The following is a 24758-nucleotide window of genomic DNA, read 5'->3' as shown; positions in this document are numbered from 1 at the left end:
CATGTATAGGTTGAAAAGTTCCTTGGAATTTGACTTTTTATAATAATGATGAGTTTTTCTTTTAGCAATCCTTAGCTATTGCCTATTTCTGATCTACTCTATTTTGAAATATACTGTAGCAGCCTTCCCCAATATTTGGTAGTGCTACAACTCCTGAATATTATAGGAATAGGGATTTGAATCTGGCTCTTCCCATTGTTAGCCTGACTGTGTACAACTAAACATTGCCCCACACCAACTTCTCTGTAGAACCACCAGCTTTCCAAGCAATTCTTCCAGTCTACTGTGTCCCTAGGAATTGCAGAGTATGCACTGGAGACAGATAATGGCTACATTCAGGCATAGGGATGAATTTTGTTTTCAGAATTGTGGATTGATTTAGAGACTTGGTTGAATACCTTTGGTATTTAACTCCCCTTCCAGTTTTCAAAAGTCCATAGTGAAAACTACTTAATTTCCACATGAAACTTCCTTTGGCCACTCCAAGCAAGTGGGTGGGCCTCATTTCCTACCTTCTAAAATGTGCTTGCCTTTGTAACATGACCTCCTTTGAAGTAGTATGAAGAGAAAGCTCTTTACCTTAACAGGAATCTGTTATATTATCAATACACAAAAGAGGAAGGAAATAGTTTGCAAGTGACATAACAAGAGCCGCCCTTGGCTATGTACACAAGTGCAGGTGAAAGAACTTTGTCTTTGTCCTCCTTCAAAGCCATATAAGCCTCTGAATCTGCAGTGGAAATATTTAATTGGAAACTCCCAACAAAGTGATTCAAAGAGTGAAAACCGTCTGTCTTTCTTTCATGCACCATTAACAATAGCAACTGCACCATAAATCCAGCTGATATTTTCAGATCTTAAAGTAGAAAAATACACGGTGGAGATAAACTTTAATCTCCTTTTTGGAAGGAAGCCAGTCTTGGGAAGTACCTCAATGCACTTATTAACAAATAATCTCTAAGTAATTTTTCTGCCTTCATAAGTCATATTCATAAAACTGAGAAAGGCATGCCATAGCAACATGAATACAATTCTACTGGAATTTAAGAAATCCTCATTGAGCTTAATTTATGTTTAGTAGTATTACCAGACCCAACTGGGTTTTTGCAGTATTATTCCAATGACTACAACAGAGAAACCAGAACTGCTGGTGAGGTGGGTCACTTTTGTCAGATCCATACAGGTGTGTGCGAGCAAATAAAATGCAATATATGTCTACTGATGTTAGTAGAAAAGTGGCAACAAATATTAATGGACACAATTCATTTAGTTTTGAATTTGGCCATGAAGAACTGCAAAGATGAGAGAGAGGTTCAGTAGCATACACCAGGAACCCCACAGCTAAAAACAACATAATCAAAAACCAAAATGTGGCAGTACAAACAGTCTTTTTCAGTGCCAGGAGACTGAAATGTCTCTAAAGATAAATTGGGGGAGGTTGACATGTACACATACCAGTACATGTATATAGCAAGATTTCCTTTTCCTAGCCAGATCTAAAGTCTGGCCAAGTGAGATTATGAGGAAAAAGCAACTTTAGTCCAACTTTATTAATGATTTTCAGGACGTTAAAATTCTGCAACTATAAGGTACAGCACAATTCGATTAATGATTATTTCACATCCAAACTGATTCACTAATGGCAGTGTTTTTTTATGAGTTGATACTGTTACTCATGTTGGACATTTTATATTGCATCTGAAGCAGTACAACTTTCAGTTGTCAAACTCCTTTTATTGTCAGGATGCTTCTTCTAACCTTATTCCAGTGATCTATAACTTGAGTCTGTTAAATTCTCTCAGGCAACGGAGAACAAGGATACTTCTACAGAACTCTGTGTTGGTCAACCCCACATTAGGTACCCCATATTTAAGGAATGATTCAGATAAACTACAACTGGTTCAGAAAAGGGCAACAAGGATGTTTGAGGGACTAGACATAGGTCCTATGAAGAAAGTTTCAAAAAGCTGGACATGTTTAGCCTTAAGAAAAGACAACAGAAGAAGGATATTATAGCATTCTTTAGATACTTGAAAAGATGTCACATAGAAGAAGGTCAATGCTTGTTCTGTCTTAACACTGAGTGCAGGACACTAAATAATGGCTTGAAGATATCAGGAGGCAAATTCTGATTCAATGTTTTTTGTTTTAAAAAACTTTTCCTAATGGTAAAAGAGGTGGTGAGCTTCCTTTCACTGGAGATGTTCCAGCAGAGCAAGATAAACATCTGCCAGAGATGCTTTGATTTGGATTCCTGCACTGAGCAGGGATTGGTCTTAATGACCTAAACAACCCCTTCCAACTCTACATTTTGAAGACATAATCCCACAGTGTAAACTGAGCTAATTTATTTCCAACTCAGCTGCCAGGTAACCCAAGAAACAAAAAAGGTTTTTTTCTTTTTGCAGTAGTGCAGCTCTGCAGAGCTTGTGGGGTCATTTCTCCACTAGAAGGAACTTCTACGTTATACCTTCACTTAACTTCTGAGCTGTACCTAGTAGGTCCTAAATCAGTACTGGCTGGATTTAGCAAGGATGGTATTGACAAGGGCTTTCTTTGTTTTCTCTTTCTCTATATGAACAGGCATACAAAGGACCAGATTACTTAAGGTGTTTTTTTTAAACATTTCCTTTCTTTTTCATGTGAACTTGAGAGATTTGGCTATAGTGGAAAAAGTCGCAGAATGGAAGTGCCCATACAGTAAGTTCCATTACTTGATGCCTCTGAAGTATAACATGTGTACAACCCCTTGCTGCTCACTCTGCCCATCACTAGATATGGCAATCATGGTTAGAGGTATTGGGAAACGTGCCTGGGTAAAAAACTAAAGACACACAACTGTTGTAAGTCCTGGCTGCAAAACCAATGATATACAACTGAGCATATCACTGGCTAGCAGAGCTTTTTTTTAAAACCAGGAGGAGATTTCAATCAATTTACAATAGTTATTTTGTTTGCACCCACCAGTGCATACATCCCTTACAGAGCTGCCCAGGGTCTATGATTGGGGCAACATATAAATTATGTGAAATAAATAGACTCAGCCTTGGAACATGTCAAGGGACAATAAAGTGTGTCTAGGTGGAAAGCACATTTCTTCCATTTTTGAACAGTTAATACTGGCCTTAACACATCTAAAATTCTAATAGAAGAGAGTATCTATAGCTCATTATTGAATTGTGGAGTTCTTGGTGCTCTCTGAGCTTGGTTATTTGTTGCAGACACTTCATTGCCCACCTAGGTAACATCATGAACAACATCACTGATGATGTTACCTAGTTGCGTACTGAAACATGTACAGGCAAACAACCAAGCTTAGAGAGCACCAAGAGCTCCACATCTAAAATTGTTGAATGATTGGTCAATGATCTGCATGCTGACAAATTCAGATATGCTCGTGATGGCATACAGAAATCTAAAATTAAAGCAGCCATAGCAGCAGCATAAATAAATAAAACAACAGTAAAGAACTTAAGACAAAAATGTCCGTAGTCAACATATTTAATTGAGGGCCTTTCCCCACTGCTGAGATAAAGTGCTAATAGCTCTTGAATCAGGAAAAAATTCTACCTGCATGAAACTTGCTGTCCTTTCCTACCTACAGGTTAGTTATGACCTGCTTCCGATTGGTGCTGGCCTGATTTGCATCCGCATCCACGATAAGCAAAGCAACTGGTTGCTCTCTCGAGCTTTGCTGCCCTCTCTCTTCTGTGTGTTGTTGGTCAGCAGAAAAACTGCCAGTCGTGGCACTGTGGCAGGAATGGGGGTGGGTCTCTCTGCAGGATTCTGTCTGTCATCTCTAGACTTCTCCCCCTGCCCTCCTCCTATACCCCATTCTGTCATTACCCAATCAAAATAAAGTAATAAAAACCAAAACAACCATATGAAAGTCATGAAGGGAGCTGAACGACAAGCAGCTTGTAGGATTTTTCTCTCCTTTCTTTTCTTTACATGAGGTATAAGTGCCAACTTCCATATTCCTCCATGTTCCTTCAGGAAGCAATGATGGGTTTAGGTGGACACCTGCCCAACTGTTTTGTTATTTCAGAGCCAAAGAATTAAAGCACCCTGCTGGCTGAGGAGTCTAGAGCGCTTGTGGATTTCTGATAGGTCTCTGGCACAGGGCAGCTGTGTCCAACTCTTTTGGAAGACAACAACAGCAGAATGGTGGCAAAGGCAATGTGCCAAAATCATCCTGAAATGGCCAGTAAGTGCCACTTCAATTCCACCAACTACTGGTCATCTGACTTCACCTATGATGTAATGGATTGCAAAGCATAACAGAGTTTTCATACTTGTAGGCTGCCAGCTGACAGAGAAAAACACTTCTCGAACACTGGCATTGCTAAGAGTGACTTAAACCTGTCTTGCTTGTGGGCTGGGACAAGAAAGAGGCAACATCATGCAGAAAGGATTTGGTAGAAAAAGATGTTTATACCGTGGTTCGGTACAAATGGGAAAAGCTTCCTGGTTTCTTTTGGCATCTTTTCATCTAAAGTAAATACTGATCAACTACATATACTAATGCTCTGTGTTAAAAACCAAACTTCAGACTTCATTTGGGCCAGCTAAAGCAAGTTCAGCTCCACTGGTTTAAGAGCAGTGGTGATGGTGAAGATTGCCAGCCTTATTTGTTTGCAGGTAAAAGATCAGAACCCCAAAATGGAGAAATTCTGTTCACGTAACTATATTTTCTTTCCTTTCACCTATTCATTAGGTTTACTTTAATCTTGCACCCAACCCCTACTTTCAGACAAGATTGAGAAGGGTTTTTTTTAAAGGAATTAAAATTAAGGAAAAATCTCTTTCAGCAAGTCCTCAATCTAAGCAGTATCTGGGAAGCTGGGTCATCCAACTATCAAGAGATACCAGGAATGTTTTTACAAAGAGATCAGGCTGGCTAGTTGAAAAGGGATCACAGTATTATATAGATGGGATTGTGCATCTTTTGAACTAGCAGAACATAGACTTTGGTACTACCACACAAAACTGCAATTAACTGGAGAAGATCCTTCTAGTCTTGGCCAGGGCAATCTGCTATAAATGCAATAGACAATGATTGGCTAAAGAAGAGATGGAAGATTTTTTCAAAGATGAATTCTGCATTCAGTCTTGGGGGATTTGTCACCGGTCATATTTAAAGGAGGTACTGTCATTGAAAGGACATGGGCCAAATTGGGAAGGTGCAGGGGAAGAGGAAAAGGCATTGCAGCTGCTTTCTATGGACTGCACTGGGATATTTCCTAGGAACAGATGCCTGCAGTTAGTCTTACATCATCTCCTGACAATCTTGTATAAAGTCCTTTCAAATGGAAGCTACTATTTAGTCGATTACATGATGCTATTCAATTCTCATTAAGAGCTATGTGCAAACTCTTACTAGTAGGGGTTTTTAGACAGAAATAGGATTGGAAAAAGCTGTCATAAATTGTGAAATTACTAAACAGGTATGCATTGACATAAGGGGAGTGGTTTGCCTATACAACTGTTTGGGGGGGGGGTGGAATAAGATAACTAAGAATTTGGTGTTTCACATCTTTTGTGAGTTTCTAAGTGTGTGGGAAGACAAAACTGAAAATAACAATAAAGAATAATGTTGATAGTTATTTTTAAAATCAATAAACATGAAAATGTATTGGCAAATTAACTACAGATGGCTTTTAAATCATTTAGAAGACATTTTCGTTGACTGTATGTTTAAAACATAATTGACTAAGAAGCAACCTTAAGCATTGCTCAGAGAGACTATTTTTGAGCAATTTCCAGACACATGAGGAGGGGTCCCTGGTGGCTTCCAAAGGATGTTGTGGTCTGTGGAAGGATTCTCACAACCACTGGATTAAAAGCACTATGAGGATAAGTGTTTCTATTGAAAGAAAAAAGATCTCAGAACAAATGGTTCAAAGCTGTAGAAAGTGAGATTTTTTTTAGGAAGAAGGAAAGGTCTTTGGCACGTTAAAGAGCAGAGGCAAAGCCTCTTGAATGGGGGAACTTTTTTTCCAAAGGAGCATAACATCCCCTCCCGGTTTGTTCTTAATGTGGAATGTGTACTATGAGTACAGACAAACAAATGGTGCTCTCTTCCCACTGCAGCAGATGCCTCCTTCCTTCTCAAACACAATGGGCGTGTGTCTGTTTGAGTTTCCATATAACCAAGCTATTTTGTTCTGCACATATGCAGAGAGAGAGAGAGAGATTTAATGCAAATAGGACACAGACAGTTTTGTCTTCTATGTTGCAGTGTCAAAATCAGCCAGCTTTGGGTCCTAATGCTTAAAAAGAAAACCATTTGCAGGACCAGGTCTGTGCATTTGAAAGGAGAGAAAAAGAAATTTTCTGCCAACACCCAGTCTCTAAATAAAATAGGTAAAATTCATTTTGCTCTACACTAAAAGACAAAAGCAATCACTGCTCTGCATAAAGCTCAGAGAGATAAAGATCACTGAAAATTATCTGCATGATAAAAATTTATATAGTAAAATGGAGGAAGCTTGTCTGTTAATGTATTATATTAATCAGCACTTATCCAATTACAGGCTGAGGACATTCCCTGCCTCTTTAACCTTCCCAACCTTTGCATCTGATAAATGGCAGCAAAATGTTTGGAAAGTAAAATTGATCTATGTGATTCTCAGGCAAAAAGATATTCAAACAGAAATAATTTTAGTAGAACCAAGAGATTAGTGATTGAAGAATGCATGTTTCATAGACAGATTTAGCCTAAAGGTTGATCTGACAAATTTCACAACTTATTTTTGTTAACACTGCATTTTAGCAAACTAAAATTAAAGCTTGCATGATAAAACAAAGAGCCTTTCATTTTTTTTTCTAGTACTGATGAACTGGGATCTAGAATACTATATTTGAAGAATCCTCCCCAGCTTGTCTGCTCCCAGCAACATATTAAACAGCAAATATCCATGAGCTATCTGGAGCTGAAAGTAATATTCTCCTTCCTTTTAGAAGTAGCTTGGGAGGTGGTTGTTGGAGAAAGAAAAGTCCCAGCCAAGTTCCTTGGCTTCCTGGCCACAAGATGTTGTGCTAGTAATATTCAAAGCCCACCCACCACTCCTGCTTAACCATTGCAGAGACACCACAGGGAGAATCACATCAGACATCCCAACTCTTGTAGGAGAAATAGCTCAGTTAGGGCAAGTAATAGGAATATCTCCCTCCATGTCCCCTGAATCCCAGCCATACAGGTCTCTAAATCAGGGAGGGGAGTTGGTGCTTCAGATATTCCTCTCCAATGCACAGTTAGTGATACTAACAAGTTGGTGGGAGATGAGGGCCAGACAGCACAGTCCCACAAGCCCCCAGTCTCACAACAGTACAAATTGCTCAAGTAGGTTTGACACAAGCAATGTGTGACTCTACCCCAGAGGAAAGTAGTACACCTGACAGGATGAGAATGCACTTGGAGGTGCTGTCATAGCTCTGATGGTGTATTCACACAGTAAGAAATCCATAACCATGAGCGTTATTCTTATTTGGCTCAAATATTGGATCTGTAATCACCATTAGGGCAGGACAGGAGTAGTTCAGCTTCAGTTCACCTCATTTATGAAGGGAAACTTTAGGTTGCCTAAGACAGAAAAGCAAGTGGCCTAGGCCACACTAAACTATTTTATTTTTATTTATTTAATTGTATTTTATATCCTGCCTTTATTATTTTTATAAATAACTCAAGGCGGTGAACATACCTAATAGTCCTTCCTCCTCCTATTTTCCCCACAACAGTAACCCCGTGAGGTGAGCTGGGCTGAGCGAGAGTGACTGGCCCAAGGTCACCCAGCCGGCTTTCATGCCTAAGGCAGGACTAGAACTCTCGGTCTCCTGGTTTCTAGCCTGGAGCCTTAACCACTAAACAAAACTTAGACTATGTTTTGCATGCCATGCCTAATAATCAAGCAATACTGTGGAGCAGAGGTTGTCTGTTTCTCTAATTCTCCTGAATGTGCTGATCCTACTTGTTTTACTTCCTACCTGGATGAGTGTAGCCAAAACATTTTCACGATATAAGCAGTGGAAACAAGAAAAGGGGGCACAACTGATGGCCATCTTCTGTACTATCTGTCTGAGATTTTTCCTTGGTGCTGGAGTAAATACCTGCAGGCTGCATCACTATTCAGCTTGATGGCTGCAATTTATGTGTTGACTTTGCCAGCTTCAGAAGTTAGAAACCTGAAATGTAGTTGTCATTCAGGAGAACAGTTTGCAGACCAGGAATACAGAAAATTATCTAACACAAAAAATTTATTACTTATGATGTAAAGCCACAATGTGGTTGCTTGGCTTTGATTTAGTGTGATGAGTTTCTCATGAGAGAAGCAATTGTGGTTTTTATATTATAGCTTATGGATTAACAAGATGGGCAAACCCATTCTCTACTCAGCAAATCATAGTTAAAGAAGCCATGATTTAACATGATGTGATTTTTCTAGGTATATCTGGGTATGCCTTTATAGCCTCTAGCTTGCATAGCATGTGTTCTGCCAGGGAGCTATGGCTGTCTTCCCAGGTGCGTAATTGTTCCTTTCTCCTAGTTCAGAAATAGTTCAGATTAGACTTCCATTCCTGAGTTTATTAGCTGTTCAGTAACCCCTGACATAATGCCATGTATCCTCACCATATAGCTACTGTACACATCTATACATCTAAAAGTAAATTTATCCAAACATACTGCCACCCACACATGGATGCATGCAAACACGTGCACTAAAAATAACACTGTATATTGAGGCATGAGAAGCTCCTAAACATTTTCTTATTTCCATATTATCTAATAAAAGAATATGAGGACTAGCCGCCAATGCCTACCGTATTACCATTTGAAGGATTCCACTATAGGACATCAGATATCCAGCATGAGCAACTTCCAGACCAAAGAAATCAATGGATATGATGGAAAGCATAATTAGGAACACCCCTAGGATTAAAACAAAAACAAATAAAAACCCTTATTTTCAGAGAACCAGGAAATAGTTATTGCAGCTGTTAATGAGACAGAATGAGAAAAATCTCACTGAAGGTTATCTTACTGGGAATACCTAAAGGAGTCTTAAATAGTCTGTTTTAAAGAAAAGTTCCTTCTCCATTACCACTTTATAGTATGAGCAGATAAGATCTCCATGTTATTGCTTGAATTCTGTTCTTACATGTTCCTGTTGTGTTTCATGTAGTTTTCTTAGCCACAATATGGCAGTGGTTTACCATTGCCTTCTTCTAGGAGCTTACTATCTCTGACACAGGACTTTTTCACACTGCCACTGATTTAATTTGTGTGTGTTCTTGAGGTGCCAAGAACAAGAAGCAAAAATCACGTTGCTGCCATGAACTGCCACCAATCTCGTAAGAAGCAAGCAAGCAAGATGTAGTCTGACATTTTGCTCCCCAATTTGTACATGGAGAGGGAACAAACCAAACTTCTGTCAATTTCATCCCTGCCTGCTTTGCCTGGCATACAGAGGCAGAGATGCAAAGGCATCACCTCAGCGTTTCCCTTACAGAACCTGAACTCAGATGCTGGGAGAAGGGGAAACAAGCAAACTAGGTTTTCAGTTGCTTCAGCTATACTGCAGCTGAGCCTGAAAAAGGTCAGCTCTCCAACACTGCTGAGTTGTGGGAATACAGAGGTCTAGAGCAGCTTTCAGACTGGCCCCAAATCCTCCTGGGAAGTGCCCTGGGAAACTGCAGTTCTCATGCAAGTACTTTTCTCAGCCTTAAGAAGACTCGAGTCAAGGATTTAATCTACACAAAGCACGGACTCTGATGTGCCTTTCCCTGTCAGTCTCTCTGAAACCTCTGCATTTGATACAAACTTTTAACCATATCACATATTCCTAACGCCATGTCCTTTTCTGGGACGTAAGAACCCAATGCTTCTAAGTTGTATTCTTGTTAAATATGGTACGGATGGTCCGTCTTCTCATGTGCATTTGGTCCAAGTCTGAAGAAAAAAATTCCTTCCAAGGGAAATGTGCACGACAGCAAAGTTCACGTACAGCAGAGTCATGCTTTCTAAAATGGTTTCCTCTGATTTGAATTTTCTAACAAGAGGACATTCTGGACCGGTGGTATTTTATCTCATGTGCAGCCAAAAATGTCTCTGTTTATGTGTTTGTTTGTCTATCCCACCTTTTCTCTAAAAGATCCCCTCATTTCATTCCAATAGCAACAATCCTCAGGGGAAGGCGAGGCTGAGAAAGAAAGTTCAGGAGTTCTGTGGACAAATGGAGACTTGAATCTATTTGAAGTACTATCAGTTTACACAAACACCATCATAAATCTGTTCAGAGTCTTTCACTTTGTGAGATGCATGGGGAGTAGCTCAGGTAACAGGTCTTCTCACTCCTTGCTTTCAGGAAGCAAGTTAAAATGCTACTGTCCCAGTGGGCTTTTGGCTTGTAGCTTTCTCTGAAGGCATTCATAGTTGAGTACTATTATTTCAATTGTTGTTTTTACTGAATTACATCGTGAACTACTGTATACCACTGAGAGTCTGTATGGATTGGGGCAGCCTATAAATTTTGTTAAATAAATAATGAATACATACAACACTACAGAGACACATACAGTTCACTGGGTTCCTTCTGTGCTGTTCCCTTTGCTGCCCAATCCTGTGTTAAGAAGAAAAACCTCCCTTGATTGAAACTTGATTCTGGTGACTGCATGGACGTGTCTGTGAAGGGTTTTGGAGCAGCAACAGGAAAGTTACCACTGTCTTTTCTGGGGGAGATAGATCTCCAGAGAAGGGTGTGTGTAGACACACTCGCACTTCCCACTCTAATCTATAGCCTTGGTATTCCCTGGTGAACTCCCATCCACATATTAACTAGGGCCAGCCCTGCTTAGCTTTCTCAAGGTCAGTCAAGGTCAGCCAAATGCTGGAGTAATCATAGCAACACTGACAGTAGGCTGGACCCAGGACTGGGGGGAAAAGATAGTGGGAAGAGGACTGGATCCTGGGCTGGTAAAGTGGAAAGTGGTGGGAAAGCAAGAAGAGGGACAGGATTATGTTGGAGCCTGATAGTTGGGCATAGGTGGAGGAGAGAGATGGACCAGATGAGGTGGGAAGAAAAACAGGGAAGAATGGGACATGGAAAAAAGAAAGCAGAGAAATGCTGGGGAAATGAAGAAGAGAACAATGCAGTGGGATGGTGCTTGATTAGACATAGAATCAGAAAGAAAGACAGTAGGTGGACTAATCCAACCTCTTTAACAATGGACAAACATTCTCAGATGTTTTATCTTTTTTAAAAAATTCTCAGCCAGGTAGGAGAGTCAGAGTCTAAAAACCAGATTTGTCCAGGAAATTCCAGATATATGCTGTAGTAACCCTACTTAGACCAGAATACTGTAAATAAGAGGGCTGGGTTTTTGTGCACATCACAGCCTTGCTTACAATATAAATAAAGGCAACACTCTAATTTAAGACTCATGCATGTGTCCATTACTGAAATAATTATATGAATGGAGCAAATACATGAAAATACAAGACAATGGTTCTCTAAAGGTACTTCCTACAGCTTGCAGTATGATTCAACAGATAACAACCAAATCAATTCAGACTGTAAGGTCAGATCTTGTTCCTAAAATCTCACCATGCTGGATCAACTGTGCAAGAAAAACCCACAGAGGAAATACAGATTCAGGAAAAGTGTTTGACAGCATAATCCTTAAACATCTTTGTTTAAGAATTCAGGGAAACTGACTCCATCACAAATATGCTAAAGGAAGGAAGGCTGAAGCAGGAAGGAAGGATGTTGTGTACAAAGTCAATGTTAAATTAGTGGTGTAAGTTTAAACTCCACAGTTACCTAGGCTTTTTCTTGACAAAAAGCAGCTATAAACCCTGACCTAGATTAGGCCTTCAGCTGTGCAATTCTCTTACTGGAAATCTTGCAAACCAGTCATTTGTTCCTGGATCTCAAGTTCAGTCAGCCCATTCTCCTAATTCCAATACTGATGCACCATTATATTCATGAAATAGGTGGTGGGGTAAATCAAAACACAGCCATTAAATTCAATGGAGCCAAAACAGCCTGATTCTTTTTGTTCCTTTCACACTGTCATCATAACAGGAAGCCATTGCATATTGAGCTACATCATTATGCCTTCTAATCCAATATAATCTACACTGGTTGGGATTGCAGCAAGATATACCATGGTTTGTTTAGTTTGGGTTTAGCATGTTGCATGAACCCAGCAACTGGGACTTGTAAATCAGAGTTATGGTATAGAAAGCAAACCATGGTTTAACTTAGTGTATAAATCCAGTCCATGCTGGGATTCTTTGGGTGTTTTACTGGCCTTATTTTCAGTGCTGAAACTGTAGAGAATCAGGAAGATGACTTTGAGGGAAATAAGCAAGGTAAAGCACAATGAGGCTTGCAAGATTGATGTCAGCCCTTCAGGGTAGACTAGATCAGGAAATAGGCTCCAATGGAAAAAGTGAACTACACTTTCCTGAGATAGGCTATAATAACAACAACATTTTGCAAGTCTGATGGTGCTTTACCTCCCCTCTCTTCCAAATACTATCATGTTTCCCAGGCCTTAAGAATACTTCTGCCTCCTTTGCTTACTTAATGGTTCTTGCCTATTTCCCTCAAGGTCATCTCCCTGATGCTGTACAGAAACTGAAGCTAGGATTCCCACATGCAAAGCAAGGGCTCTGCAACTAAGCTAAGATTCCAACCACAGCCAGTTGTATGTTAGAACATACAACACAGAGCGACTGTATTTCTCATTTCTCCTAACAAGGACAAAAGGTGTAATCTTCACAGAAAAATCTTCACAGAAGAATGCTCCTCTTCTTCCTCCTCCTCCTCTTCAAATGATAGTTCAATTTCATCCTCCAAAACCAAAAGTATTTCTGATTGGCCACACTGACAGATGTCCCCAAGCTGAGAAAGGCATGGTAGGGGGAATCTTAATCTCAGAGTGATTGCCTAGATGGCAAAGCAACTGTCTTCATGTATTTGATAGCCTAGTAATTATGTCACATGATATGATTGGCGGCTAAATAAATGTATGTTTTCCTGAGACAGAATCACAAAAGATTTTAGCAGCCTATACCCCCTGTCCCCCAAATCATATCTGACTGAAGGATGTTATTCAAAAATTCATAGCACACTCACCTGTAGGAAATACAGAAAGGACTTTGATTAAGAAAACATCCATTACTCCTGGAAGTGTCAACAGGCGAATGATTTCTTGGAGGCTAAAAACACTACTGGATTGGGATGTGCCTAGGAAAAAAAAAGATAAAATAGGCTACATTTTGCAGACGAAGGTAGGTATTGGAAAGAAAAAAAAACTATAAAATGTTTCCTAATTATACAGGACAATTATGTGCCACATAGTGTGATTTTATCATGGTCTGTTCTGAGAATGGGGATATTTTTATTTTTGCTTATAGCTACACAGGATGCCATGTTTTAGTGGGTTGGTGTTGGGGATGGAAAGATTAAGCTTCTCCTTTGGTCTTACAATTCCCTCCAGGCCCACAGTGCCTGTAACTAATTTAAAAAAAAAGAGATGTCAGAATATGCTGTGCTGATTCCCCATTCCTTTCCCTCTAGACCAGTGTTTCTCAGTGTCATGAGTGCCGTTGAGCTGAAGTCATCAGCGCAATGGCACACATGACAATAGCAAGGAAACAGGAGAAGGGGCTCAAGATAAGTAGCCATCAACTCACAACGACTAACGGCCAACAAACAATAACTAAACGGATCACGGAGCACACCTGAGCCATCAGCGCCAATACAACGGGGATCGCCCAGCTGACAGCAATCACTGGATGAATAGAAAACCCGAGGATGGGCGATCCCGGAGCGCCGGCGGGGCCTCACAACCCCTCACCCACCGGCAGGGCAACGTATTGGACAAAGGGGGGTGACGTGACCGCGAGTGAGGGGGCGCTGACCGGCGCGGGGTATTTGAACCCTGCGCCGGCGCGCTCCTGTCACTCTCAGCTTTTTCTTCCGACGCTGTAACTGCGCTGTGAATAAACCAGAGCCTGATCCATCGAACCAGTGTCTGAGCATTATTCAGAGGCAGGCAGCGCATGACACTCAGCCTTGTCAAGTTTAAGACTTGTGGACTTCAACTCCCAGAATTCCCCAGCCAGCATGAAGTCCACACATCTTAAACTTGCCAAGGTTGAGAAATGCTGCTCTAGACACCTTAAGAATTTTGTAAGAAATTGTTGATGTTTTCACAAAGTGGCTGTGATAGGGAGGCTTTTCCACTCCTAAAATGGCTACCACTGTACATGAGAATGGTCACAATCCATCCATTCATTAGAGGGAAAACAAACAGGTTCCAGGTTATCACTGTGTTTTCTTCTTGGTAGGTGGACACAGTATCAAACCAAGTAATGGCCTGCAGCCCCTCCCCTCTTTTTATTTTTAAAGGATGCCAAGAGGATCTGAGACATTCTTGGGAATAAAAGGGGATGCTTAAAATCGGCATTCTATTTTGTGGCAGGCCAATGTCCCATTTAATTTGTCAACTAAAAGAATCTTTACAAAAGATTTTGGTCTGGTGGGACAGAGAATCTGCTGGTACCAAGGGAGGTGATCATAGATACTCTGGTGCATAATGCTGCCACATTGGGAAATCAGAGTATAAGGTAAGCATAGAGTATAGTTTGGCTCTTCTGAGTTATGGCTAACTTCCAGGTATCTTGGTATAGCATTGTAATGCCCACATTCTTTTTCTTTCTCTCTCAGTAAAATCTGTGTAAATGTTTAAATCAGTGTTTCTCAACCTTGGCAACTTTTAAGATATGTGGACTTCAGCTCCCAGAATTCCCCAGCCAGCTTGCTGGCTGGGGAATTCTGGAAGATGAAGTCCACATATTTTATAGTTGCCAAGGTTGAGAAACACTGGTCTAAGTTATGAATGATTCTCTTTTTAATAAATATAATAATACAAATTGTTGTTGTTTATTCGTTTAGTCGCTTCCGACTCTTCGTGACTTCATGGACCAGCCCACGCCAGAGCTTCCTGTCGGTCGTCAACACCCCCAGCTCCCCCAGGGACGAGTCCGTCACCTCTAGAATATCATCCATCCATCTTGCCCTTGGTCGGCCCCTCTTCCTTTTGCCCTCCACTCTCCCTAGCATCAGCATCTTCTCCAGGGTGTCCTGTCTTCTCATTATGTGGCCAAAGTATTTCAGTTTTGCCTTTAATATCATTCCCTCAAGTGAGCAGTCTGGCTTGATTTCCTGGAGGATGGACTGGTTGGATCTTCTTGCAGTCCAAGGCACTCTCAGAATTTTCCTCCAACACCACAGTTCAAAAGCATCGATCTTCCTTCGCTCAGCCTTCCTTATGGTCCAGCTCTCGCAGCCATATGTTACTACAGGGAACACCATTGCTTTAACTATGCGGGCCTTTGTTGTCAGTGTGATGTCTCTGCTCTTCACTATTTTATCGAGATTTGTCATTGCTCTTCTTCCAAGGATTAAGCGTCTTCTGATTTCCTGACTGCAGTCAGCATCTGCAGTAATCTTTGCACCTAGGAATACAAAGTCTTTCACTGCTTCTACATTTTCTCCCTCTATTTGCCAGTTATCAATCAAGCTGGTTGCCATAATCTTGGTTTTTTTGAGGTTTAGCTGCAAACCAGCTTTTGCACTTTCTTCTTTCACCTTCATCATAAGGCTCCTCAGTTCCTCTTCACTTTCAGCCATCAAAGTGGTATCATCTGCATATCTGAGATTGTTAATGTTTCTTCCAGAGATTTTAACTCCAGCCTTGGATTCCTCAAGGCCAGCTTGTCGCATGATGTGTTCTGCATACAAGTTGAATAGGTAGGGTGAGAGTATACAGCCCTGCCGTACTCCTTTCCCAATCTTAAACCAGTCCGTTGTTCCATGGTCTGTTCTTACTGTTGCTCCTTGGTCGTTATACAGATTCTTCAGGAGGCAGACAAGATGACTTGGTATCCCCATACCACTAAGAGCTTGCCACAATTTGTTATGGTCCACACAGTCAAAGGCTTTAGAATAGTCAATAAAACAGAAATAGATGTTTTTCTGAAACTCCCTGGCTTTTTCCATTATCCAGCGGATATTGGCAATTTGGTCTCTAGTTCCTCTGCCTTTTCTAAACCCAGCTTGTACATCTGGCAATTCTCGCTCCATGAATTGCTGAAGTCTACCTTGCAGGATCTTGAGCATTACCTTACTGGCATGTGAAATGAGTGCCACTGTTCGATAGTTTGAACATTCTTTAGTGTTTCCCTTTTTTGGTATGGGGATATAAGTTGATTTTTTCCAGTCTGATGGCCATTCTTGTGTTTTCCAAATTTGCTGGCATATAGCATGCATTACCTTGACAGCATCATCTTGCAAGATTTTGAACAGTTCAGCTGGGATGCCGTCGTCTCCTGTTGCCTTGTTATTAGCAATGCTTCTTAAGGCCCACTCAACCTCACTCTTCAGGATGTCTGGCTCTAGCTCACCGACCACACCGTCAAAGCTATCCCCGATATTGTTATCCTTCCTATACAGGTCTTCTGTATATTCTTGCCACCTTTTCTTGATCTCTTCTTCTTCTGTTAGGTCCTTGCCATCTTTGTTTTTGATCATACCCATTTTGGCCTGGAATTTACCTCCAATGTTTCTAATTTTCTGGAAGAGGTCTCTTGTCCTTCCTATTCTATTGTCTTCTTCCACTTCCGCGCATTGCTTGTTTAAAAATAATTCCTTATCTCTTCTGGCTAACCTCTGGAATTTTGCATTTAATTGGGCATATCTCCCCCTATCACTGTTGCCTTTTGCTTTCCTTCTTTCTTGGGCTACTTCTAGTGTCTCAGCAGACAGCCATTTTGCCTTCTTGGTTTTCTCTTTCTTTGGGATGTATTTTGTTGCCGCCTCCTGAACAATGCTGCCAACTTCTGTCCAGAGTTCTTCCGGGACCCTATCTACAAAGTCCAGTCCCTTAAATCGATTCTTCACCTCCACTGCATATTCCTTAGGAATATTAGTGAGCTCATATCTAGCTGATCTGTGGGTCTTCCCTAATCTCTTTAGTCTGATCCTAAATTGTGCAAGAAGAAGTTCGTGATCTGAACTACAGTCAGCTCCAGGCCTTGTTTTTACCGACTGTACAGATGTCCGCCACCTTTGGCTGCAAAGGATGTAATCAATCTGATTTCGGTGTTGTCCATCTGGTGAAGTCCATGTATAAAGCCGTCTCTTAGGTTGTTGGAAGAGAGTGTTTGTTATGCAGAGTGAATTGTCTTGGCAAAATTCTATCAGCCTGTGTCCTGCTTCGTTTTGTTCTCCCAGGCCATACTTACCTGTAATTCGAGGTGTCATTTGACTGCCCACCTTAGCATTCCAGTCTCCTGTGATGAAAATAACATCTCTTTTAGGCGTGTTGTCCAGTAGTTGCTGCAGATCCTCATAGAACTGCTCTACTTCAGCTTCTTCAGCATTTGTGGTTGGGGCGTATATTTGGATCACTGTGATGTTAGATGGCTTGCCCTGAATTCGAATTGAGATCATTCTGTCGTTTTTGGGGTTGTATCCAAGCACTGCTTTAGCCACTTTACTATTAATTATGAAGGCTACTCCATTTCTTCTGTGGTCCTCTTGTCCGCAGTAGTAGATCTGGTGGTCATTTGATGTGAAGTGGCCCATTCCAGTCCATTTCAGTTCACTGACGCCCAGAATGTCTATCTTTAATCTTGACATCTCACCAATAACCACATCCAATTTGCCCTGGCTCATAGATCTTACATTCCAGGTTCCAATGGTGTGTTGATCCTTAGAACATCGGATTCGCCGTTCACCACCAGCACCGTCGGCCGCTAGCCGTCCTTTCGGCTTTGAGCTAGCTGCGTCATCACGTCTGGGGCTAGTTGAGCTCATCCTCTGTTCCTCCCCAGTAGCATTTTGACCATCTTCCGACCTGGGGGTCTCATCTTCCGATGGTATACCGACATATCTCTGGTTGTACTGATCCATTTAGTTTTCACGGCAAGAATACTGAGGTGGGTTGCCATTACCTTCCCCAGGGATCGCATTTAGTCTGACCTCTCTGTCATGACCTTCCCGTCTTGGGTGGCCCTTCACGGTTTAGCTCATGGCATCATTGAGGTGCTCAAGCTCCAGCACCACGACAAGGCAACGATCCTTTGCTGAAGAATAATACAAATAAGATTGCTTTTTATTTTTTTTTTTATGTAGGAAGTGCACTCAGCACTCTGTTTTAATATAAATATCTGTTTACAGATGTTTTGAATAAATCAGCCTTCCACAAAAGGCAATTTCCAGCTGTGTTGTACTGCTACTGTAATCATATCCATCCAGCATGGCCAATGCTACCTGAAGATTTGGGAGTTAAAGTCTCTCTGATCGGGAAAGACTAAATATAAAGAAATTCCCAATCCCTGCTTCATTTTCATACATGAATACTTGCAACTTTACTTTCCAAACATTTGAAGGTCAAGAGAGTATGGACTCTTGGAGCAGGGTGTGTGTGTGTGTGTGTACACACAGAACAAGCACTGTACAACCAGCAGTGAGCCCTAGAATGAATCCATTCTATTTTTCTCTTTAAATAACTTAATGATAGCCTCTGTCTTCCATTCCTCATTACTTCCCTCTACTGTGCTACATACAGTACAAGCCAGATGTCAAGCCAACATTCAATAGTTCCATTTTTATTTCTATATTTTATGCCATATAATGAAAAAGCAGGAGGCTGCTAATTTTAAAATGTACATCAGGACAAACCTTTACTGTGATTTGAGGTCACCAAAGTAGGGAAACATTTGAGTTCTTCACAATCTTTCTTTGAGCGGGATGGTAAAACAAGCCAAAACAAAAAAACAAAGGGGCAGGAAGGAAAAAAAGGCTGTTCCAGGCCAGAATCATACAGTAGTCTTGAGATAATTTAGGGGAATCAGCTGCACATATTCAAATTAGACTGCACCACATCCTCAGGCAGCTTCAGGTAGTATCCAGAACTCACCCAAAGGCTGCTGGGATGAAGAAACAAACAAATCCCGTTTTTTTAAGCTGTAGTCCACAATGTGCGAAGGATACCGACCTGAGGGAGTCCAACCTATTCACTGCTAGGGTGAATGCCTGAGCACAACATTGCTCACATATTACATCTACCAGCAATGTAAGAACTGCAGTAAATTAAAGCCAGCATTTTTTCCAGTGAGCAAAACAAAGGAATCATACTCACACTTACCTAGGAATTAAGCTGCATTTCCCTAAAACTGTGCGCCACAAAGTTGAAAAGGAAAGCAGCACTAGCATAATTGAAACAGAAAAGATACTCGCAAAGCCCAAATGGTTTTAGCTCAGACTTCCAGGCTGAAATGGTTCGGTTTTCCCCTCCCTCCTTAAAGCTCAGATGTGTCAGGCACTCACCCTGAGATGCTTCATTTCCCGTGGCCTGTGGCTTTGTCTGGGCAGGAATACAAAGAAGGGCCATCAAAGCACAGGTAAGACACCCAGCTAGTGCAACATAGCAAGGAACATCAGCACTGTAAATAGAGAAAAGATAAATGTAACTCTAATGAACACTCAGGTAGGAGCTTAGTGGGAGGCCCTTTTTGCCTTATGTCTTTTTGCCCTTAAAAGCTTTGTTTTTTTTTGAGTGAGGAAAGGAAACAAATACAGGTAAACAACTGCAGTTACGACAGTGATGAAAAAGTAACTTTGTGACCAATCCTTGCATTTACAGGTCTGCAAAGCAAAAGAAAACTAAGTAAGGCCATAAGCACAGTTGTGGTTTCACTTAGTGACTGCTTCGTTTAATGATGAGTTGCTGGTCTCACATGTGGTCACTAAACGAGGACTGCCTGTAGAAGAACCTGTGTGACTACACAGGAGGATTACAGTTGGGGAAAAAGGATGTCTGAACTTCATTCTGCAAATGGGTTAGGGTGATTGTTCTCATCTGAATGCACTACATACATGGCATGCATTTATTTCAGTGCTATACACTGACCTTTTAATTCAGTTGCACATGGGGGGGGAGATTAAGGCTGCAATTCTTAATATTAATTAATACACTTAACATTGCTAAACTGAATGGCCCTCATTTTTTAGCAGACATGTTTAGTGTTGGAAGTGTTAACAAATCAGCATGCCTCAATTAGCATATAGATGAGTTGATCCCATGATGCAATTCTCTATGTGAGAGGAAGCTGTTTATTTATTTATCATATTTTTATCACCGCCCATCTCCCCCATGTGGGAGGTTCACAATAAAATGTTTGAAATTCAATAAAAACATAACATCAATAATCAATAAATACAGATATAAAATATAATAAAATCCAAGTAATGGCAGATTTAATTCAACTCAAAGGGGACGAGACCGGCCTTGGCAGGACTAGGGAACCAACCCCCAGAGTGGCTCCTCCTCTTCCTACTCCAAGCATGATGACAAAACCAGGTCTTCAACCATTTTCTGAAGTCCAGGAGGGAGGGGGCTAACCTCACTTCTGGGGGAAGGGTGTTCCAAAGGCGGGAGCTGCTGCAGAGAAGGCCCGCCTCTTGAACCCTGTCAGATGGAATTCTCTTACAGACGGGGTCGGTAGCATGCCCTCTCTGCATGACCGGGTGGTCCAGGTTGATGTAACGGGGATGAGACGGTCCCTTATGTAACCTGGACCCATGCCATGTAGGCCTTTAAAGGTGATAACCAACACCTTGAATTGGACCCGGAAGCAAACTGTCAACCAATGCAGCTCACAGAGCAAAAGAGTAATATGTGCTGATCTTGTGGCACCTAAGATTGCCTGCGCGGCCACATTTTGGACCAGCTGTAGCTTCCAGATACTCTTCAAGGGTAGCCCCATGTACAGCGCATTACAGTAGTCTATATGGGAGATGACCAGGGCATGAATGACTATTCAAAGGGCCTCTTGCTCCAGGAAGGGGAGTAACTGGTGCACAACACAAAGTTGTGCAAAGGCCCATCTGGCCATGACTGCCACCTGCTCTTTGAGCAGGAGTCGTGAGTCCAAGAGGACCCCCAAATTATGCACCGGATCTGTCTGGGGCAGTGCAACCCCATCCAGAACTAAAGATGGCAAATTCCAGGAGCCATTAACCCACAGCCACTCCATCTTACCAGGGTTCAGCTGAAGCCTGTTGTTCCCCATCCAGACCCCAACAGCCCTCAGGCACCTGGAAAGGGCAGTCACAGCATCACTTACTTCCCCTGGGATGGAGATGTATAGATGTATAATCATCAGCACATTGTTTGTTGCCACTCCCACTTCCTCTCTCTCTCATTTCCTCCTTCCACCGAGGGAGAAGCAGCATGCTTTTGGCTGCTCCTCCCTCCATCCTGGGCCATGCAGTCGGGCCTAAGAAAAGAAACTTTTCCCCCCTTTCTCCATGCAGCCCTTAGCAGCAATGAGGGCTAAGGGTGAATTAAGTCTTAGGAAAGAACAAAAGATACAAGGAACTTCATCTTTTCCACCGAACATGGATGTAACTGAACCAAGAATAAAGTCAGTAAGATATTATTTGTACTTCTTAACCTACTCTGTCTAAGCGTGTCGTTCTCTATGCTTGGGAGGGCTGAATGTGTAAGATCAATAACCTGTGTTTCTCTAATATGCTCATTGAAGCTATCTAAGATAATATTCTTTTTCTGAGTACAGCTTCTCAGCTGTGTTAAGCTCTGCTCCATTTCAGTGGTTCTAGCAGGCCACTAAATTTAGAATAGTGCAAACTGGAGCCACTTCAAGATCCCAAACTTACCTTTTAAAAATGTAGGAAGCTTCCTAACCCTAATTCTGCCCCATATTGTAGCTTTGTACATGGGTAAGGGAACACTTCTAACTGTTATCCTGATAGGTCTTATTAACATACTGGAGCTGGATTGACATACCACGCAAGAGCTACAATGTGGTATGTTTAACTTTGCCTTAGCATGTTCTGAGAACATAACCACTGTTGATAGTTTACTGTCTTGAGTGAATCAATGGCTTATTTAGTAAGGTTAAACACAGTTTATTTGCACTATGTGTGGCTCAGGCCTGTGTGTATGATTTTACTGTAATTGAAAAACTCCAATTTCAGTTCTTGGTTCTGATAAATATTTCTGCTGATGAAAATTTCAGCATAAAACAGACTTGTGTTTACATTTTTTATTACATGGATCAATGCAAAACAAACAATGAAATGTCAAGTGACAATTATAAATAGGAAGAAGGAAGTTCAAATCCTAAATCTTTTCTTTTCTGCCAGTCCAAAAAAAAAAAAAAATAGCAACTATTAAGCAGGAAGCTTTGGGAAACAACTTGGCATACAATATTTCTTTTCATGGTGTTTAGAATTATGGAAATTGAATTCAACACTTCTGAAAGGCACCATGGTTGAAGAAGATCGTATCAGTTCCCATCACCTTGTGTGGGAATTTGCCTTAGCACTGGTAACATCTATGGACATCTTAAGTCTTTGCAGGCTGTAGATGTTCAGTGTTGCTGTAACATCAGTGATTTCTTAATTCCTTTTCCAGTGGAGAGGACCCTACTGAAGGAGAAAAGAGACCTTTGTTGCATCTCTTCCTCCTTCACAGCTTCCAAGGCCACCTTCCATGTATGTCATGTCCCCCATTGCAATGCATATATGCATCACAACAGGGAACATGCCTTTCCGGAGAAGGGAAGGAAAGAGGAAGGAATCAGTGATAATCCTTTAAGCACTAAAAGGCAAATACCAATAAAGGACAAAGGAGCCATACCTTTGCCCTGACCCGAGAAGCCATCATCCTATCTCCCTGACATCTCTGCATTACCCCGGGGGACACACCTGCACCGGACACAGGAGGAGGACAGAGGTAATCAGCGCTAATCCCCCTGATCGCCCATCAAGACTCCGGAATCGCACCCTGATCGCCCATCAAGACTCCGGATCAGGACTTTGGGACAATGGGGGGTGGAGAAGGACCAGGTCCACACCGCGGGTATTTACCGGCTACCTCCCATGCCATGTGCTCATTCCCGTCTTTTTCTGTGTATGCATTCTATTCTCAATAAACCGGAAATCCTTAGCCCTGGCTAGTGAGTCTGTGCTTTATTGGAATAAGGGCAACCATCACATAAAGATGGGAATCCCAAAAAATTTTTTTCTGCTAGCACCATTCCAGAATTCATCTGTGAGGGATCAACAGCTGGCGATGGAAAAACTCAACCCACGAAGAGGTGGCTACCGGAGGGCCGGCGACGGGACTCCTGACTCCATGGTACGGGCGATCGGCGAGAACCCTGTTCCCAGACATTATGAAGTCCAGGAGGGTTCAGGATCAAGCTCAGAGGAGGAGGAGGCCGGAAGAAGCTGGACACTTGAAGCCACCAGCGAGTCACAGGGTGAGTGGGTCACCATGGACAAAACACCGGGATCCCTGCCAGGGACGCTCGGGGCATCTAAGGAGCCGCGGGACCTGCTGTCCCCAACAATCGCAGGAGCCGAGGGAAGGCGCCGGACCGGACAAACCAAGGAAGGCTCTCAGACAGCTGAGCAGCTGAGGATAATGGAGGCGAGGCTGTAGTCAATCGAACAGCTGTTCCTGAGATGGTTGGTGGCGTGGGAATCCCGAGGAAGGGGTGAGGTGGAACCAGGAACCCGAAGTTCATCACCCCCCCTCCCGCCCCTGAGACGTGACAGGCGGGGAGAGGAAGGAGATGGCAGGAGGCTGAGGCAGCGCCGGGCAGAGTCCACATCGCGGAACCCACCAGGAGGTCATCTTCCCCCCCTCCCACCCTGGAGTCGTGACCACTGGGAAGAGGCTGGAGCCGGCACGAAACGGAAGCAACGCCGCCCAGAGTCCGGCTTAGGGAATCCCCACACCGAGACTGGAGAACCCCAGCAGCCCGAGGTATGCCCAGACGACCAGATGTGGTTTGGAGCCCACCGGGAGCGGGGGTGAAAGACCTTGGGGTCAAATTTGACGGGGACCCAGCAACATTATCCTTCCTGACGAACGCAAAGAATTACATGGAAGAATTTGGGCCATATTTTCGCTCGGAAAAGGGCAAAATTAATGCCATTGCGAACAAACTTAAGGGAAGGGTGGCTGACTGGTATGTGCAGCTATGCCAGGCAGATGCCCCAGAGCTCGATGACTTCGACGAGTTCCTCTGGGCATTAGATCTGCACTTCAGAGACCCCTTGGAAAAGGAGAGGGCGAAGAGATCCCTAAGGGGAATTAGTCAAGGGCAACAATCTGTAGCAGATTATGCCATGGACTTTAAAGCACTGGCAGGAAAGGTGGTGGACTGGTCGCAATCTACCCTAATCGAACGTTTCAAAGAAGGCCTGAACTTGAACGTTCTGAGGTGGGCATTATGCAGAGATGACCCAAACACTCTATATGAGTGGATACTGCTGGCCGGTAAGGCGGAAAATGCCCAGGAAACCTTCCTGCAAGCCAAGAGGGCAGCGCAACAAGAGGCGACGATAAAGGGACCCCGAACCGCTGCAGGACCAGTGAGGACAACATCCCAACCCTGGAGAGAGGAGAGGGAGAGACGGTTCACCAGGGGGCAATGCCTTCGATGCGGGAAAGACGATCACAAAGCAGCGGCGTGCCCGAAAACCAAGGTAGTTGACAGACCAAGAAAACCGCCAGGCAAACCACCCACAGCGCACAAAAAGATGCCAGCGGCCAGAGGAGAGATCGGAGCAAAAGAACTACCTTACTCCAGCGACGAGGAGGAGAACGACCAAGAAGAGCCGGCGGGAAATGCCAGCCACCTG

At 42.5% G+C, this 24758-nt stretch overlaps 1 protein-coding gene across 1 annotated transcript in view; it reads right to left on the bottom strand.

The window, feature by feature from the left end:
* SLC22A18 (solute carrier family 22 member 18) overlaps positions 1-24758 on the bottom strand; it is a 75044-nt gene that overhangs the window by 15631 nt on the left and 34655 nt on the right. Inside the window, exons 6-8 of the mRNA XM_063289353.1 lie at positions 19407-19522; positions 13143-13253; positions 8829-8929 (exon numbers count right to left, since the gene is read on the bottom strand). Of these exons, the coding sequence (XP_063145423.1) occupies positions 8829-8929; positions 13143-13253; positions 19407-19522 (328 nt within the window). The remainder of the gene's footprint in view (positions 1-8828; positions 8930-13142; positions 13254-19406; positions 19523-24758) is intronic.

Source organism: Candoia aspera, chromosome 1 (genome assembly GCF_035149785.1).
Source record: "Candoia aspera isolate rCanAsp1 chromosome 1, rCanAsp1.hap2, whole genome shotgun sequence".
Classification (NCBI taxonomy): domain Eukaryota; kingdom Metazoa; phylum Chordata; class Lepidosauria; order Squamata; family Boidae; genus Candoia; species Candoia aspera.
The sequence above is the reverse complement of the archived record's forward strand: the minus strand, read 5'-3'. Positions and strand labels throughout refer to the sequence as shown.